Source organism: Pleuronectes platessa, chromosome 18 (genome assembly GCF_947347685.1).
Source record: "Pleuronectes platessa chromosome 18, fPlePla1.1, whole genome shotgun sequence".
Taxonomy (NCBI): Eukaryota; Metazoa; Chordata; class Actinopteri; order Pleuronectiformes; family Pleuronectidae; genus Pleuronectes; species Pleuronectes platessa.
This window is the reverse complement of record NC_070643.1, coordinates 13,405,006-13,425,160: the sequence shown is the minus strand read 5'-3', so window position 1 is coordinate 13,425,160 and position 20,155 is coordinate 13,405,006. Positions and strand designations below refer to the sequence as shown.

The window sequence follows — 20,155 nt, the reverse complement described above, 5'->3', positions numbered from 1 at the left end:
TCAGAGTGAGGACTCAGCCGAAGGGAGGATTGTGCTGTGGAGGACTGTGTGTGTGCAGCTCACTGTCATTCCAAGTTGCCGGTATCGGACCGTGAGATGTTGAGCGTGGAGGCGGAGGGGAAGAGGTCTCTTTGGTCCGTGGGGCTGTGGTAGTCGGAGGTGAGGTCGGGATCCAGGAGGGAGGACAGGGTGAAGTTGGACGAGCCTTTCTTTAGGCACTGGGTGTAGAAATTGAGCAGCAGGTCCAGCTTGTTCTCTATGGACTGAACCTGAGAAAAGACACAAATGTAAAAATACCTTTGCACAATTTGCATCACCACATCCTGGACAGTTTTACAATGAAAGAAAACAGACAAAGTGGTAACACACAGGGTTATTTCAGTAGCCTAAATGAGATGCCTGATGTAAAATAAGAAAAGAGTTGGAGACTACACTGCATCATCAAGATCTGTGAGTCCTTTGTGTTCATGATGGTCTCTTGAATCTTAGATCCTTAGGTAAATAAAGAAGTAAGTAGTTTATTCAGGATTTTTTTTTTTACTTTCTGTAAGCGTATCACAGATAAAAATTCAATCATTCCATCGTGTCAATTTCTTTTATTATGTCCATCCGTTGTGAAATTGTAGTAGCTTTGCTTTGCCATGTCCTATCACTGGTTCTGATCAAATGGACGATGCGTCTTAATGGTTTCATGTATTGACCACAGAAGCTTAGTACATCTTATCACTCTAGGAAAAAAAAAAATCCTCAGCCATTAGTTGTCAGTGTCTCGTGGGAGCTGTGATAAAGATGGAGCGAGGAAAGAAAATCCATCGACTAATTGGAACAGACATTAACATCACTTCCTCGGTTTATTGCACTTCCTGTACACTTCATGGCAGCTTTTCATTAAATTCACCAGCGTAATAGTGATCCACCTGGATTTTATTAATAGCTCATATGATTACACAGAAGACACAGTTCCACAAATGGCGTATAAATCAAAGTACCCCCTCTATTACCTGTTTCTCCACTTTGACTACACGTCCCATCATGCTTAGCTCGTCCAGTGGATCCAGTTCTGGCGGGGTCTTCTCTCCTTTCTCTGGGCGGGTCTTCTTGTCGGTCTGAACGGCTCCTCGTCCGATTATCTGGTCCACCCTTTCCCACAAAAACCATAAATTATATTCATTTGTTTTATTTTCAGTGAGATGCTTGGTGTGAACACGATAACTGTTTATCCCTGCTCCCAGTTTGAAACCTGTGAAACCCACCTCATCTGCAGACTCTTGATGCGACCCAGCATGTCCAGGTGTCCCGCGGAGTACTGCTCTATGACGTCCTTCACATCATACGGACGCAGCGTCTCCTTGAACTTCCTCTTGGCCACGAGGAACTTCAAGATCCTACACGTGCCCGAAGAAACAAACCCCTCATCACACAAGCACATACACGTGGACGTCCGGTAAAAAACACCTTTGTGAAAATGCGGGGCCATCTATCAAAGGATGGGGCCCACCCTGAGAATAACTAGATTAATTACAGTCAGAGTGACCTTATCATTCACATACAGCCCCATAAAGAGAGTAGAGCAGCCCCTCTTACTAAACCATGCGTGTATATTGTGATGATGACAACATCTTCCAGAGGCATTTGCTTATCAGGACCTGCTGTTTCAGCAATTAACACAGACCCACAGACAGGAATAAGACACACAAACACACACACACACACACACACACACACACCCTGATTCTCCTCTTTTGTCAGTGTGATAGCCATGTTGGAGCCACTGGTGAACCCTAGCAGCTCCCACTCCCAGTGCACACAGCTCATCATCGCTACACACATCCCTCTCTCACACACTGAGGACTGTTGACCCAGCACCACTGTATTCGCTGAACACATACCTGTAATTATCGCTGTGGTTGGAGCGTCATGCTGTGTGTGTTTGTGTGTCCGGCCTTCTATGTTGGGTGGGTCATTCAATTCCTTTCTTAACATTTATTCGATAGCCAGCTCAGAGATGCCTCAATATACACACTCACACCCAAGCTGTCATCTCATCCTGTGATGGATTGAAGGACGAGTCAACCCGGGAGGGATTGAGGAAACCCTATCTCTCGCAGCCAGATGACTAAACCCACCATAATAGTCCCAGTTGCCCTCCCAGGGGGAAGAAAGGGATCACATCAAAGGTCTGGGGAAGTGAAAGATCACAACCGCTCAGCTTTTTCCAGAAAAATGTCACATACCCGTGTACAAAAACCACACACGTGCACAAAAACAAAAATACAATGCCACTAATGCATTGCATCTCGGTCAGAGGGACACACACACACACACACACACACACACACACACACTACAGTAACACAAGTGCACACGAGCTAAACAGGAGCAGGTGAAATCTGAACTTGCGAGAGGGGTCATTTTCTGAAATAACCACAGTAACCTTTGTCCGGGCCTGCAGCGCTTGCATTAACCGCAGCCGCACACGCACACACACACACACACACACACGCAGCACACCGATTTGTTTAGCGGCCAGGTGCAACTGCGACAAAGAAGAGGAGAAGGTGCAAGCGAAGGAGAAGAGGAGCGAGAGGAGGAGGAGTGGTCCACAGCTGGTGTTGCAGCAGCCGTCAGCGCACTCTTCCCCCTAACACAGCACTCCTGTTTCTTGATGACTCCTACGCCTGGGGTATTTCGCGGCCTTTTTCTTATTTTGCAGGTAGATGCAGATTTTTTTTTTCTCAGGTGCAGGTAAAGAAAAGAAAAAAAAAAGCAGGGGGGCTTTTGAATTGGTTCCTCCAAGGGTTTCCTCAAAATGCTGACTCTTTCTCAGTCGATGAAATGTCTTTTATTATACGTGGTCAGGGCTACTGTCAGAAAACGGTACAGGTGCAAAGAAGAGGTACAGTACAGCTGGCACTGCTCAGGGAAAGATATTATACCTTCCTAACAATCGGAAGAGGAGACGTATACAAACTCAGCGGCGATCGGAGGCACAGGAAGTGTCACCTGTGTCCCAAAATAGTGGCATAGCCAGGGCAAATCTTTTTTGCAGCTCAGCAAAGGTAGATCCCAGATAGTCTCCGGTGGGAGGGTTTTAACCGCGACTTAAAGATGTCACTGTTATGCTGACACATTTCCTGAGGAGGCCAAGTAGGGCGAGCCACTGCAGGGACGACTCCGATTCACAAGTGCACAAAAAGTTAGTGCACGAGCTGCAGTATGTGTGTTCAATCATTCTTACAGAAATATACTGCGTAAACATTATTAAAAATATTACAGCTGAAACGCACAAAAAAAAACTGATGATGATGACAAGAGATCAAATGGATATATATAGTAAGCATGTGCAAACTATTTTTATTTATTTAATAAAGTAGGCACTTCACCTGAGACTGCAAATGAGCAGAAATTTTGAGCTATACGCAGTAATGGATTTTTGCATGTGAAGAATCACAGTAGTTTCCCCCTCCTCTTCTTCTTCTCCTCCTTTACCTCTCCCCCCCGTCTATACATAAACAGAACACCGTATGCATTTATTCAGACAGCCCGGAACGGATTAATGCATCTCTCTAAAGTGAAACCTCAGCACTAAGGCCTCCTGCAAAAACCCTGTGATTCAAGTGCGTCAGTCGTGAACCTTATAAGAAACTGCGTGAGCACGTGCGTGTGCAAGCACCTGCTGTGTGCACACCTGCGCTCTCTATCGGAAGTCCCTCTCCTCCATTGTCTGCGGCACGGAGCAGCTGAGGTCAGAGCTATCTGCTGAGTCGAGTGCAAATCCGAGGAGGGATCATACAATACCCTATCAGTGGCCTAACAATATCAAGCAGTAATACATCATGCTGCATCCCGGGAACGGAAAACTTCCTCCTGCTGTACGTCCGCTGAGGAGGAACCTTCAGTTTGTTCACAAAGCACCTGCTTCAGACAACTCACACCGACAATGTGCAGGAATGGACGGACTACATTTACGCTTTTACCCAAAGAGAATTACAATCTGCCTCTCAATTAACCAATCACTCCATGATAGGAGTAGAGCCTCCAACCTTAAGGCCTTGGAGGCTTCGACATGCAATAACTTTGATGAATGGATGAGCAGCTGCAGCTTAAAGGGATAGTTTTCCCCAAAAGTGTAAATTCACTCATGTAAAAGTGTAAATTCACTCATTCAGTGGTGTACTCACCACTGTGCTGATGGAGGTGTGGGTGAAGGGTCCACAAAATACTTCTGGAGTTTCAGGGGTAAACAGCGTTGCAGCCAAATCCAATATAAGTGAAGTAACTGGTTACCACTCTTCAAACGTAAGAGTTCTCACTGATGTCGTCACATGTCCCTTGGGGCAAGAGCATGGAGGCGCGAGCTTGTGCGCTCGAGCGTGATCACGCAGGAGGAGGATCACAGTGGACATTTAGGCTGAAGTCTCGAGTCGAGTTTGAATGTCGGGGCTTACGGACACTTGGATGATGCCACAGGAGCAGTGTGGAGGGATTTTGTTTACATTTGAAGAATCGGTCGCCAGTTAGTTCAATGAATTGGATTCGGCGGCAACGCAGTTTACCCCTGAATCTCCAAAAGTGTTTTGTGGACTCACTCACTTCACCAACCCCTCCATCGGCACAGTGGTGAGTAGATGAGTGCATTGTCGTTTTGTGGATGAACTATTCCTTTAAGAGACTTAAAGTTAAAACACAAATTCTTACATGTCACTAAATTGGATTAGTTTATGACATGATATCAGCATCTGGTGATATAACATACAGCATGAAAATCAGCACCAACTCAAAATTCAAATAGTAAATCATTTAACACACGATCAAGTACATAGAGTGGGTAGAAACAAGAGTAGCTATAAAAAGAAAAATCAGGAGTAGAGGTTTGTTGAAAGAGAGTTTTTATTCTTTTCTGTAATTTTTTTCTTACATGATCAGTGAGGAACGCTGTGTGTGTGTGTGTGTGTGTGTGTGTGTTTTTGTGTGTGTGTGTGTGTTTGTGTGTGTGTGTGTGTGTGTTTGGGGGGTATAATTACACGACTTTGATTAATTACGAATTCATTCATAATCATGTTGTAGTTTTGCCAATAGAGTATTTCTTCTGTCTCTCTCACACACACACACACACACACACACACACACACACACACACACACACACACACACACACACACACACTATGAATGCAACTATCTTGTTTACATGAGCAGCATCTTTGCTTCATTGGAGAAAGTGAAGGAAGAACCAGCCCCTTACATTTAAAGAGCCCCAGCACATCCTGTGTAAGGACGTCTGCCACTGACACTGTACTATAGGTACATTCAAGCTCACAGTCGATGAACAACACGAGGAGATTACACAGTGAAAGCAATTAACATCAATGCTCTCAGTCCATTATTAGAGTTGTCCTTATCCAAACTGTACAATATCACATGTCTCCACTCTCCACACAGACCGACTGTCCTGCTACCCTCCATCTGTTTGATATTTCTGTTTGTGCGTGTGCTCCCTAAAAGGCCAACCTATCACGCCTCCCTACACATGACCTGCCTGAAGGAGCTCGGCTTGCTGAGTGACAAGGTCGCAGGAGGGGAGCAGCGCTTCCTGCAGCAGGGCTCAGTTACCTCTCCTAAGTGTACATTTCTACTCTGTCAGCTGAATCTGCACACACCAGCACCTTAATGGAGGGGCGGTATGTTTGCCCATTAATAGCATGATCTGAAAACGCACGCACGGGGGTTGTTTGTGTGACCAAAGTGACCTTAATCCATCATTGACCAGCAGTCCGTTAACCCAGGGAGGTCGTGATGTGTGGAGCTCACAAAAAGAGTTAAGGGTTTCTTTACATCTGAATACAGTTTCTCTTTTTCAGAGCCAGACTTTTCCAGACACCGGAAAATTCCATCTCCGCATTTGATGTCAATGATTTTTATAATAACTTAGAAATACGCTAATACTAACCCGACGTGTACTTTAATGCAATGGTGCATTTTTTTGTTGTCAATCTCCAACCCTCCTAATTAGCATTTATAAACTTAATATTTAATAAAGTGTTTATAAAACATTACATTGTTAAATTATTTTAATGTTCAGTTTTTTTAAATACATGCTATTACAGCTTTGTTATATTGTCACTGAATGAGCGGACTAAGATCAGCTGGAACCGAAAAATTTGTTTCCCTAGGTATTAATCAATTCAGGATTTTGGAACAGACACAATTTTGTCGTCAGTGCAAAAGACCAAAGATACACAATCATTATTTTTGTTACTGGATGGGACCATCAAAGGTTTATAAAATTATCTCTATATGTGTACAGTATTTCTACTGTACTACTTCTGTTTCTCTTGTGTACAGTTTAAATCGTTCCACTACTGGTGACTAATGTGCGGTTGGCGGCTGGACTCACCTGAGAGCTCGTATAAGCGTCTTCACGGCCGGGATGACCTCCTCCATTGCAACGTCACAATACGGTTTGTCTTCCACGCTGTCCTCCCCGACCCCCTCCACTGGAACAAGGACATTCAAAGACACTATTATCCAGCAGACGTGCCTGTGATTGTTAATAAAAAAGGCTTGATGTGTGTGTGTGTGTTTGTGTGTTGCCCACCGTCAGCAGGAGGTCGTGGTTTGAGGCGAAGTGAGGTGCGGAAGCGTGTGCGATCATTAAAGCTCCAGCTCTTCTGCACCTTCCCCGGACTGGTGGCCTCGGGCACGTTCTCCTGGCTTGGGGAGCGATGCACCCCGGAGCCCGGGGGCAGCGGAGACGCCTTGTTCCGACTATTTGTGGACAACCGAGAATTGTTCATTCTCATACGATCCCGGAAGCCCATTTTACTGCTGACAGTGAAAATAAAACAGTCAAACGTCCGTGAGCAGACTATCGTTTTTCGGATCATGACAGCCACCAAGATTTTCTCAATGCCCATGCCTTTGACCTTCATGGAAAGCTAAACTGTGTTATCCTGGGGCTTTATGGAGGCAGCAGAAGTACAGCCTGAGCTTGTTAGAAAAGAGATTGTTAGTAAAGTGATGTAACACCCAAAAATGGCCTCAGATCTTTTGCGACATTCCTCATCAGCAAACAGATAAAACAGGAAGACAGACATTTACATTACGTCTCCCTGGAGGGCAGACTGGTGGATTTATCATCGAGGCAGAGAGTCCTGAGGCGCAACTTAAAATAGCTAAAAACTGATTCTGCCCTGAGTATTTGCTTATTGAATGTGCTTTTCACAGCACCTGATTCAGCAAAATCAGACTGAAACCTGATTCAAGACTTGCAGCTCTGCTGGGATGACGCTCCGTCGGACCAAGATTCACCTCCTTAATCCCATCAAAGTGCAGCCGCACAAAAGGTGCCTTATCGACACTCTATACAAGCCATGGCGGGCCGACAGGAGAAAGTGCACCAGTCCCTCAAAACACTCCTAACGCTGCTGTTATAGCATGCTCCCTTCTCTGCAGCCACTCACATGTTACACACTGTCAAAGATCCAGAAGAAACGCAAACGTCATGCACCACAGAGCAATTCCAGCTCAGCCGTTCACTCCTACATGTTTACGATGATATACTCTTTGTTGTGCGTGTGTTGCAGCAGGCCATTTAAATTAAAATTTAAATAGTTACAGGGAGGTAAGTGAAAACAGGACTTCGTACGAGCATGCTGAAATGCTTCGGGTTGAATGGAGGAAATGGGAAAGATGGAGTGACAGACCTCCGCATGCTGTTGGGAAAGCAAGTAAATGATTTGGATGCATTCATGGAAATAACCTTACAAAATCGTTCCAAATCATTGGAGGAGTACTGCATGCGAACAGATGCAATTTTGCACTTTGAAACCTTTTAAAGCGCAAACACATTGAATTGCCCGAAAGGCAACTAATACAAAATAGAACATCATGCTAAGTATTTCTATTTCTTAAAAGGTCTTTGGTCATTTTTAATCAAATATTTAGCTCTCTCGTTTCATCCGAGATGTTCAATGAAAGGAGAAGACGTGCATCTAAATTGTTAAAGTAATAAACCATCGAGGACATGTATCATGTTTGTCAACACATGGTTTATCATGACCTTCAACCCAAAATCCACACAGCATGTCTCCTGAGCAGGGAAGGATTCACTCAATCATATGTGGACCAGAGTGTGGAGCCTATATATGACAGTAGGTACTCCAGTGCATCTGCTACACCGAGCTATCTGAACTGAGCCAATTCATCTTACTGAAACTTTTGAACAAGAGCTTTGAGCGAGCCACTGCATAGGCCCACAGATGTTTGGAGTGTTTCAGGCAAAGTGAGTGGGATGTCCGTGTCATAGAGAGGAGGGGGAGTGCTGTTATTGATCTGTGACATTTTAGCGTGCCCCGTGCACAGGCCCGTTGCCATGGATACCTCTGCTTGCGGCCAGCGTGAATCCGGAAGAGACCCCGCTTTTTAGAAAGAAGTTGACTGGGGAGACAAGGCAGAGGGAGAGAGGGTGAGGGGAAGAGAGAGGTGGGGGGGGGGGGGGGGGGGGGGGGGGGGGGAAGTGAAGGAGGACGAGAAGTTGGGGCACAACCCTGGGGGCACGCGTTGAGCCGGTGTGGATTAAAGGCAGCGGATGTAAAACCAGAGGAAGAGATTGACGAGGTGGAAGATCTCAATAATCCAAACAGCATTTCTTTGGATTATGAAGACACTCTGAGTTCCGGGGAGGTGGGGAGGGATCATGCAACAGTAATGGGGGATGATCTACCCGAGTATAATCATCAAGACAGCTGATTAAACATCATGGTGTGAGAGCAGCTCCTCAAATCAAGGACAGTTCGACCTGCAAAACGTATGCACCATACAACCTCTCGTCCACTGCATGCACAGGTCCGATATCATACTAATATGATGATCAGCTGTCCTTTTGCTTGTTAAAGGTTTTACGCTAACAAAGTTATGAATCATCGCAAACGTATTCATCCTTATTACGAAATATCCTCAAATCAGCAAGCACAGCTCATGAAGAACAAACCTGCATGGAGCTTCTGCCTTCCTGAGAACGGATGAAGGATGGAGGATGGATGGCATAGAAAAAGACACAATGGAGACAAAGGGAAAGAGAGAGGAAGACAGGAAGAGGAAATCGGTGAGAGAACGGTGGAAGGTGGTGGAGAATGAGTGAGGGTACGAGCTACGCAGACAAAGAGGCAGAGAAGCGGGGGGGGGGGGGGGTGTCCTGTAACACAGTGGTCTCAGGTTAGATATTAGTGACATTTTGTTAAACGCACAACACGTCCATGCGGGAAGCTCCGTCAGCAGTCAGCCTTGTTCTTTCTGTGTGTGTGCACGTGTTGGATGTGTTCGTCTGTATGCACCTGCTGTGTGTGAGCATGAGATGGGCAGCTGCCCGGCCGTCTGAATGTACCGTGAGGCTGTGAGTGGTGGCGGTGTGCGTACCTGTCCCCCGACAGGTAGGGGGAGCTGTAGGGCCGCAGCCCAGACAGCAGCGTGTGGTAGGAGTTGTGGAGAACCTTCTTGGTGCTACGCTGTCGCTGGAGGTGACTGAACAGAAGAGTCAGTTCTCTGACACCCCCACGTGCACAAGTAAACGAAAAAAACAAAAAAAAACATGACAAATGAACAAAAAATAACAAATGATGGAAACCTCACAAAAAAGCAAATCAACATTCCAAACACTCAAAAGAAGAGGGATAATTGAGAGGAATCAAATATGTAAGAACTTGAAATTTAAAGGTATTGAAAGGTGAACATTGTAACTTGATGTGAATATAAAACAGGTGCATGTCTCAGTGTTTTCTCATGTTCCCCTCCTTTTAAGATAATAAATTAGTCAAATTAATACAAAAAATGGAAAAATATAAGAAACCACTGTGTCGAAACAAAAGTAATGTATTGAAATAAAAGGTGGCAGACGTATTTCAAAGGGATAATAATAATAAATACAAAATGTAAAAGAGAAATTAAATCCACCACTGCTCTAAACTGAAAAAGGTTAAACAGCAGCAGGTGTGATCTGTGTTTTCTTCATAATGATGAGAATGTACGAGCAGGAGCTAAATAAACACGTTTCACAGTTTTTTGACGCAGCTCTAAAAATCTGTAACAAATATTTATCACACCAAAGGAAACATACAGATTCCTGATGTTTGAATCCAGTCAGTGGGGAACATGTAAACAGATGGGAGCGCCTACCTGAACGAAGGCAACATGCTGTCATAGAAGTACCATGTTGCTGTGAGATAGGAGTGTTTGGCATCGGTGGAGTAGAGACGCCACGCAGCCTGAACAAATCACAAAGTGAAAGTCAACAACCTGCCTGGCAAACGTAAAGATTGAAGGAGCCGTCATGTACCTGTATCAGGTTGGCAGCAGGCATCCTCCTCTTCTCAAAGTGCTTCTGCCTGTGCTGCTCCTGAACCTTCAGGGCAAAGCCTGACCCCAGAATTCCCTGAGGGTCAGAGGTCAAATTTAAGTCAGGGGTGCCACTCTGTCCGAGCAGACAGGAGTCACTGGCAGCAGCTGTCAGGAGACTTACAGCCGGCAGGGCAAAGAAGGAGACTCCTAGGAGAGCAAAGCCTGCAGCCAGGAGCCGTCCCTGCCACGTACGAGGGGTCTTATCACCATAACCTATAGTAGTGAGAGTAATCTGGGAGCGAAGGAACAAACACACACACACGCAAACACAATATGATGGGTAAAAAAACATAGACTGTGTGTAAATATGGACGACATGGCTGCTACCGGCCACCTGGTGGCTGGCTGTAGTATAAGTCGTAAATCCTGCCTCCTCCGTGTTAATGGATGGGACGCGAACCGAACTTTAATAACCATCTACATCATCCCTCCCCTCTGCTCATCCTTACCCAGATCCTCACTCCTTCATCCCATCCTCTCTTCCCACCTTCCCTCACGCCTACATCCTCTCTTACATCCTTTCCTCATCCCTCTGTCCTCTCCTCCATCCTTCCCGCATCCCATTATCCTCCTCAATCCTTCCCTCATTCCTTCATCTTCTCTTTCATCCTTCCCTCACCTCTAACCACACCCCTTCAGGGTCGGCCGAGTGCAGGTATGGTTATGGTTAGAGTAAGTCTGCAGGATATTACTGCAAGGTAAAGGAACTCACTGTAATTTCCTCTGAAGTCAGGGAGATACTGGTGTGTGTCTGTGTGTGCACTATGCAGTACTCACAGTCCCCCACCAGAGGGAGTCTGCATAGGTGTTGAAATCTGAGTTGACGTCCTTCTCTGCCAGGTAAACGAGGAAGGAGGCGAAGATGAGGACCAGGAAACCAATGTACCAGGCTGTTATCAACTCCTGAGAGAGAGAGAGAGAGAGAGAGAGAGAGAGAGAGAGAGAGAGAGAGAGAGAGAGAGAATCAATCACAACTGTCAGCAGCATCTCCACCATCACAATCCCTTCCGTCATTACCGGACCGCTATTATTGTTAATGGTCGAATTCCCAACATCATCACCACATTTGGCCTCCACTTTGACTTGGCTGTATGGTTCTGCCTCGGACAGCTGATGCATCAATTCATCATCGCCACCTTCGAACTGTGATCCGCAGCCAACAGCCGTCAGCACAAACACAAACACCTGACTGCCAAAGATGAGCGGCCTATTGTGGCTCTGAGGGCTCAACACACTCACAGAAAATACGGCAAATAGACAAAACACACAAAGTAAACACAAGTAGCAAAGGAGACAATGTTTCCCAGAGGAAGAAAACTGGCAAGGGCCTGTTGGTTGTTCAGTTTGGGACTTTAAGTTACTGAATTTGAATGTGTGAAATGTGAGCAACACAGACGACTGCAACCAGAACAGAGACTTGGAAGAATCAGGCTAAACAAAGTTTAAATGAACAATCTCAGTTTTAATGGAGGCAAGGGTCATACATGGGAAGGCAGCCATGGGACTTGTGTGTGTGTGTGTGTGTGTGTGTGTGTGTGTGAGCAAGTGTATATATACTGGGTGAGTGATTGGTGATGAGGTGCAGGTAAGTGCAGAGTTCAATCCAGACTGGTCATCACAACCCAGCCAGTGTCATCTTTGTCACTTGCAGCGTGTTCCTGTATTTGGTTGAGTTGTCTACGCAAAAACGACTCAATGGAATTCAAGGAAATCTTGGAAAGTGGTGGACAATGATCCAAGAAAGAACCATTTTGGGTGCGGAACATTTTGGGTGCGGATCCGGATCCCGAGGCAGATCCAGGAAGCTTGTATCACTGGATCTAGTGAATTTAAATGTGATTTCATGAGGGGACCGTTGGGCCTTGGCGGAGGTACGGGCTCTGATAAGTGCAATTCTAGCTTGCATGTGTATTCTACAGTTGCAGTGCATGGAGCTCCCAGGGCCGCAGCAGTCAAAGTAATCTTCAGAGCTTTAGAACAATGAATATTTTTAACAGCTGCTCATCTTCATTGAAAGTCAATAAGTTATTTGTTCCATTAGTAACCAGCCTTTTAACAGCAGCCCTCAGCCTCCTTCCTGCCCTCATAATAATCTGTAATGCGCTGTAATACCACCTTGCATTAGAATACCTTTATTTGTCAATGTCTAACCCTAACCCTAACTCTCAAATGTAAAAGATTCTCAGATAAAAACTATAGAAAGTCCGTTTTGTGGCAGAGCATATGTAGCTATTGGGAGTTCCTACCTTGCTGTGGGCGTAAACCACTGAGCCCAGCAGTTTCCAGGTGCCTCCCCTCCGGTCCATACGCACCATACGCAAGATCTGCAGGAAGCGCATGCTCCGCAGGGCTGAGGTGGCGAAGATGTTGCCCTGCGTGCCGGCAGCGATCACTGCCAACGAGGCCACGAACACTATGAAGTCTGCAGGGAGGGAAATCAGTCCACAGAGACAAAAGGAGGAGATGAGGATGAGGAGATTTCATAATTTGTTCACACACACACACACATGCGCACACACACTAACCTATGACACAGAAGGGCTTTCTGGCAAATCTCAGCCGTCCCTGCCAGCCACGGTATCGGCAGCAGCAGCCAGCGGCCCAGACCCTGATGAAGTACTCCAACCCAAACACTACAATCATCACAAACTCCTACACACACACACACACACACACACACACACACACACACACACACACACACACACACACACACACACAGAAAGACAGACACAGAAAGGTCAGCGACAACTGAGCATAAGTAGAGTTGTTCATCCTGGGGTGTGAACATACCACCCATCTGGAAAACCACCAATAATTCCTCTCTGGGAGAATGTGATGTATATTCTTTTCATAGACGACATGCCTCAAGATCTATGAAAAGTTGTCCTAAAATATTTTCCATTGACCAGGTTGTTAAAATAAAAGCTAAAAATGTCACAAGAGCATAGGCAATATTTACATTCTAAATTAAAAGATAAAAGAATTAATAAAGATTATTCCATAACCGTCAAATACCATTAACACACTGGTGTGTCTTCATGTCTGTGTCTTTATTACCTTCAGGTTTTTGCACCGTGCAGGCAGTTTGAGGTGCACTGAATGTCATTAGAGCGAATGGTCATGTAAGTAAAGTCCACTAATGGCTGATTGCCTGCTAATGGCTGGGGGATTGATTGAAAGGGAGAACAGCGGGAATGTGAAAGTCAATCAAACCAATAAATAACACGTCAAGATGAGCAAGGTGGGAAGACGGAGAGGGGAGCAGGGGGCCGGGAGGCGAGGAGCCGGGTTACGGAAGGAGAAAGCGGGCGTCCATTAACCGAAAGCAGCTCGAGCACACAGGAAGGGGAGAGATTATGGGATGGCTTTTAAGGTTAGTGGATCATATCTGTGATTTCCTGCACGGTCAACAACACCTGAATCCTCCCACCCTGCTTGCGTGGCTGTTTGTGCCTCCAAACAAAACAACACGCACTCAGCGGATACGCTGCAGGAAGTGATATGACGTGTATGTGTGTGTTTGTGTGTGTTTGTGTGTTTGTGTGTGAGAGATATGGGGGGGGGGGGGGGGGTCTGACCAGGATGAAGAGGCCTTGGTTGGCGAACTTCTGATGGTCCGGGATGGTGGAGAACACAGACAACACCAGGCAGCTGAAGACCAGCAGAAAGCTGAAACACACACACACACACACACAAAATCAGTTAACACTTTTTTATAAATACACACATTTGAAATAAGAACACTCTGCATCACATTAATCCCTTAAGAGAAGAATCACACAACTAATTAAAATCAGCTTTGTTCACTTTCTGTGTGATTAACCAATAGAGAAAAACTAAATTGCAAATAAGCAGGAAAAGATTAGCTGATCCATAACAGAACAAAAACAGAGCCTGCTGACTAATGTCATCATATTTGGTCATTGGCATAAGAACCAGAACAATGGAACCAGCTTTAGAGGTGTTTATAGCTTAATGAAGTATCTCAGACACGTTTTACTTTTATACGCATGTTATTTTCAAGTATTTCAAGTTAAAAGAGGTCAATATCGACTTCAAACAGCAGCATTGATGTCCTTGGCTTTATGTCCGCTGAATCTTGTGAGGTAAGAAAACCCAAATATCCTCTGATTTGATGGTAACATTTATTGATTACTTTCCTGTTTTCAGTGAAAGTGTTAATCATCATTATTTCCTTCTGTTTTCATCATTCATAACAGCTGAAACGACCAAAACCAAGAGTCAGCTTGTTTCACCGTTTCATGTTGTTCCATTGTTCTCCAGAAACAATTAAACACATCATTGAGGCTCCGCTTCGCACCGTAGGCCATTTCCCTTTATTGTGAGGGACGTAAAAACTTCATGTGGGATTAAAATCAATCCTAAATACAGGATGTGATTCAGTTAAAGGTTACAGCTGTTTCAGGATATTACATAAACTCACAAAAAAAATAAAAGTTTATTTGTGAGCTTCAGCCAAAAAAAAATGAGCCTGAAAACTGGGGCTGTTAAAAATTAAAGATTATAGAGAAACTAAGTAGCATGTTAGGATCCACATGTGTACCTTTCTTGTAAGAGGACTGGTATGAGCAAGCTGCCGTCACTGAAAGAAGGGGACGGTGAATCTCTCCTGGGAGAGAAATGACTGCACCTCAGAAGTAATGGCCACTTCAGTGCAGAGAATAAAACACAACATAAATTCTGGGAAATTGTGTCTCACGTTCGAGGTGCCCTCGTGTTTTATAAACAATTCATCTCTTCAACGAAATTGGAGAAGTGACGAGTCTCCTCTGCCCGATCTCCATCATTAAATCCGGTTCAAGACGAGAGGGACGAGAACATAATTCACGTTTTCTGTTGAGCATTGCACTTGAAAAAAAAGGCTCTGCCTAAGATCTCTTTAAACTGCCAAAACTATTACCTCATGCAAATCTAGTTCATAGCGTAGCGGTCACACACAGCTATCACACACATATCCAGTATATGACTGACGTGCGTTTCTCCACAGGTTACTGAAAGTGTTCATCAACAAATATTCCCCGCTGTTCGAAAGGCTCTCAGCAGAGGATGATGTATTAACCTCACAGTGAAAACATTCACGTCAGGAATGGTGAGGCGCTGAAAAGAATAATGTTCGCACTTGTGTAGTAGCCACCGCACTCTGTCCCTCTTCACCAGTGGAAAAAGTTATTGTTAGATGTTGTTTCGGTGGATCTGTCGACAGAGGGGGTTAATAGGAGCTTCAGTTTTATGAGACAGCAGAACACATAACCACTAGTAAGAATTTCTTGTTTTCCTTATGTCTTGATCTTTTTATCAACCACATTATTCAGTAATTTTTCTTTCACAATTTGTTTTGTTAGCGTTTCGTGTCTTTCATCACATTTACTTTTGTAAGATTTATTATTTGTAGGATGAACCTGAGCCGATGTCTCATGTGGACAGTGAAGTTCAGAGTCCGGGGAATAGAGAATAAAAAGGAAAACATGACGATTTTACTTGATCTTTCTCTAAATAGCACATTAAGAGAATTAAGAAAAACAATTGGTAAAAAACTATAAAGCACCAAAGCTGTACACGACCTGCTACATTCAATTCTACAACCTAATAAAGTGATGCAGCACTGACGCAGCTCTAATAGTTTGTTTTCATTCGATTGAAGAAAGAAATCTGACATGTTTATGGGACTGGTATTAATGAGTCTGTGGAATTTGGTGCAGATCCAAATAAAATCTGGATTTCGGGAGTTTGAATGTGGTTTCATAATGAAATAGGGATCGTATGCGCTGTATTGAGCACATGAGAATATGACACTTATTGTACATTGACTATTATAAGCTACATCCATATGCTTTAGTTAACTAAATCTAAAGTCATCACAGTCAGAAGCCTAATGGACACTGGAAAACAACAACTATAGGTGTTTGCTGATCTAATCTACCAAACCCCTCATGTATGACACCTTTAAAAGAACACAATGCACATTATCTCATATCTTTGACCAGAGAATTAACGTAAATAATGTAAAATTTGAGCTGAGGGACAGAGGCCGACATGATTTGCACACAAACATACGGCAGCAGCATCGCAGCGTGTTCCCAGTGCCATGTGAATCCAGAACAGTGGGACAGAATTAGCCAGGTGGCAGCTGCTGCATGGTCCAGCTGGTCCACATGTCAGAGCCCAAAGTTAGAGAGCGCTTGCCGGACGGGTAAACCAATTGTTGTGGCCTCACACAATGGTTCCCTTTCTGCACGATTAGTAATGCTATCAGCAAGTCGACCCTGCCTAATGTTTGTGAAATGAAATGCATTTTAAGCGCTCGCATTAAAAAGCTGCTTAGACGTACGTACGCGTTTTTGAGTCAGATAAGGAAGCAGCGGTGGACAGCTGCTGTTCTGAGACACTGATACGGAACAGAGCCAAGGCAAAGAAATATGCAACACACACACACACACACACATTAATTAACACATTCGATTCCTAATATTGAGAAAGACCCACGTCCTCACAGGCTAAAGAGTCTAATCAATGAGATAGTATATGATGTCTTGCATCAGCTTTACACCAGAAATGATCGAGGACAGGAAGGAAGGATACAGGGTTGTGTGTGCTTCGTCCTGCGAGCCATTGGCTCACTGAAGAACCAGCAAATGTTCTGCACCAGTTAGATTGAAGCACTGTAAAGAATATGGTGGATCTGAAAAGTCTGGGATCTGTTTGTCTCTGTTCTCCATCTTAAACTGGGGTGAAAAAACTGTTGTTTTGGGCAGAGAGTGAATGAGCAGCTGTTTTTCTGTCTCCGTGCCCGGGCCACAGTTTCCAGAAGATGAGACACTACAAAGACAAACGTAGAGCAAGGACAGCTCAAAAGACACCGGACACCGAGAGTGAATTAACAGTCATCCCCAAGTTACTCAGTACATTTCTCAGCCTGGTGGCGTGTGCACAGGAGAGAGTTTGTGGCTTGAGTTAGTTTGAAAAACACACTGATGAGGACTTTCCACAAACAATGTTTTTTGGCCGTTCATCAGCAGAGCAATGTGCTGACTAATCCGTCCGTCTTTTTCCCCTCAATTAACTCAAAGCACTGTGTGTATATCCATAAGGAGGGAGATAAGCTGGTTCGGCGTCTCAGGTGGTTTCTCTCACTGACTTGCGCTTTACGACAGGAAACGAGTTGGAGCACAGAAAGCTGCATCGACTGCTCGGCTTCAACAAAATGCAGACGCCATGAAAGCAACTCTTCATTTACCCGGAAACAACACTATCCCTTACATACGGTAACTCCAGAAAGACTGCAGTGAGTTACCGCCAACACCGCTCATCACGTGCAGCCACACAATGTATTGTCTTATTTATTTTTGGGGGGGGGGGGGGGGGCATGTAACAAACCCTTAAAAACCTCATCTCATTCAAACCACGAGTCACAGTGAGGGTTAGGGTCATACAAATGTACCACAAAACCAGCCAATCACAAGGTAGGAAGCGATTCTGATTGGCTGGCTTACATCCAATCAGGCGGCCTCCACGAGAAGTAAGTTAGGGATTTTGTAAACGTGGCCAGGGAGAAAATAATAACACTAACATTCCGCCACAGCCTCAGGTGCATATCCGCCAATGTCAAAATCAAAATCTGGAGATATTGCCTAAAAAATGCGAAAGCACCATAATACACTAAAGTAGTAGAGACTGTGGACTGTTCTTCAGCTACTTAATCTAAGTGTTTATTGTTTTCTCTTGTGTTCTTTGAAAATCCTTCTTTCTTTCTTCCACTTAACTGAAAACAATATGTGATTGCCATTGTTTTCTGTGTCCCGATTCAGGGGGTATCGTGGAGGACATGGTTTCGTAAAGGCCAAACTGAAATGAGACGGTCTGGTCTCCAAAGGATTTTTTTTACAGATCTGCAGTTGGACACGACAAGAAGGTTTTAATGAGCCTTTCATACCGTTAGCTGTTCAGTTGAGATGAAGCGCAACACTTTTTGGTCTCTTAGCTGGCAGCTGCCGTTATCTCTTTAAAAAAACCACAAGGTGTTGATGGGTTCAGATGCTCTCTCACGCTCTTCCTAGTGTTGCCTCCTTATGCATGAATGTTGACATCACTACTGGATTAAGGATTTATGCTTGCTCCTGTCTGACCTTGAAGCCTTAGAGTTAAGACTTTGTGTTTTTTACCAACACTTTGTGTTCCATCGTCTTGTTTGCCTGCCAGCCGGCTGCAGTGTAGTTCATAAGTCCTGTCTCTTCCATGTTAGTGGATGAGACACGGACCAAACAAAACTCTTTCTCAAAGATGGTGTAATTCATTTTAGGTCATTCTGATGTTTTGTTCAAGTGTGCAAGTTTAGTTTTAATTAGTTATTTAACGTTATAAGAAGAGTAGAAAACATCAGGATTGAGCTGACACTGGCTCATGATTGGTCGATTGCTACCTCTGCTCCATTCTACCGCACAGACTCTGGCTACAGATGTGCAAGATGGTAGTGTTCATTCCCCGGATGTTTGAGCTTTACTTCAGGACAGTGGGAGGAAGTGGAGACCCGTTTTTCATCTTTATATTCAGTCTATTGGCACATTGTGGTTTTAGTGCTTCAAGGATAAGGCTCTTAGACACCAAAATCAAAAGAGTATCTCTCGTCACTTTCCAAATTCACCGACCAGGTCAGTCCACCACTGACTGAAATAACTCAACAGCGTTTGAATGGATTTCTAGAGATTTGGAACAGATATTCATATTGTCCACTTGGGATGAACTGAAATAGGTTGATCCCATCAGCACCAGTTGTATAGCTGCTGCACAGGATTTGACTAATGTTTGTTCAGAATTGATTTTAACAGCAGAGGTTCCCCCTTTACTTTTTCTAGGAGTAGAAAAAGTAGGAGTCAGATTTCTGCTGAGGGCACACTTTCTCCACCATCCTCCTCAATGCACCTCCATTCTGTTCAGGGAAATGTCAATTAGCAGCAAAGCATCAGTCAAAATCCAGCAAATCAGCCATGTTGGTCTCAGGAGAACATAGAGTTGAGTGCTTTTAGTACTTTGCCTCCAAAATATATCTATCAAAACATTACTGAGGAGATACAGTGACTATTAGAAGGAAAAATACCTTCTTGTAAAATGAAACTTCCCAATATCTCCTCTAATCGTGCTGAGGAGGAAAGGAGGATAAAGAGACATATAACAAATGGCCATGTTAAAGTATAGATACACCAGGTGTGAATCAAAAAGGCTGTTGTGATATAATGAGAGCCAGGCACTCAAGAGAGTCACTGGGAGGCTGTCTGCTTTGGTAATTGCTCCGGAACTTTATTTTAGAAAGAATAATGCCTGTTCGGCTCTATGTGCAGAATGTCTGACTTTCCTCCAAAAGTGGACCAAGTGTAATTTGTCTCAGGGACACGAGACGATCAAGAAAAATGCACGTTCAAAGTGAGAAAGAAAGAATCAATCAAATTCGATCGTAAAGCCCATTTTCACAAATCACAATTTGTCTCTTAGGGCTTAACAAGGCGCCGAGTAAAGTGTAGCTGAACCCATGTTTTGCATCTTTACTCTTATTTAATCGTATACATACATACACTCTACACTGTGGTATCGTATGTACAGATTACACACCATCTGCCTCTGTGTATATCAAGTGCATATTCTTTGGCTGAAGGCATGTAAAGCTCCAGAGGGCAGCTGGGGGGGGCGGACAACAAACAAATGCACAGCAGCTCCCGGGGCAACCACTTCTAATAATGGAGGAGGCC

At 44.4% G+C, this 20,155-nt stretch overlaps 1 protein-coding gene across 1 annotated transcript in view; it reads right to left on the bottom strand.

Annotated features, from left to right (window-relative positions):
• Positions 1-20,155, bottom strand: part of LOC128462025 (potassium voltage-gated channel subfamily KQT member 4) — a 42,835-nt gene that overhangs the window by 3,058 nt on the left and 19,622 nt on the right. The window contains exons 2-14 of the mRNA XM_053447253.1: positions 13,976-14,066; positions 12,920-13,046; positions 12,641-12,816; positions 11,172-11,297; positions 10,516-10,626; positions 10,333-10,428; positions 10,173-10,261; positions 9,417-9,542; positions 6,598-6,827; positions 6,397-6,496; positions 1,254-1,385; positions 1,002-1,140; positions 64-269 (exon numbers count right to left, since the gene is read on the bottom strand). Coding sequence (XP_053303228.1) covers positions 66-269; positions 1,002-1,140; positions 1,254-1,385; positions 6,397-6,496; positions 6,598-6,827; positions 9,417-9,542; positions 10,173-10,261; positions 10,333-10,428; positions 10,516-10,626; positions 11,172-11,297; positions 12,641-12,816; positions 12,920-13,046; positions 13,976-14,066 — 1,747 coding nt within the window. The 3' untranslated portion in view covers positions 64-65. The remainder of the gene's footprint in view (positions 1-63; positions 270-1,001; positions 1,141-1,253; positions 1,386-6,396; positions 6,497-6,597; positions 6,828-9,416; positions 9,543-10,172; positions 10,262-10,332; positions 10,429-10,515; positions 10,627-11,171; positions 11,298-12,640; positions 12,817-12,919; positions 13,047-13,975; positions 14,067-20,155) is intronic.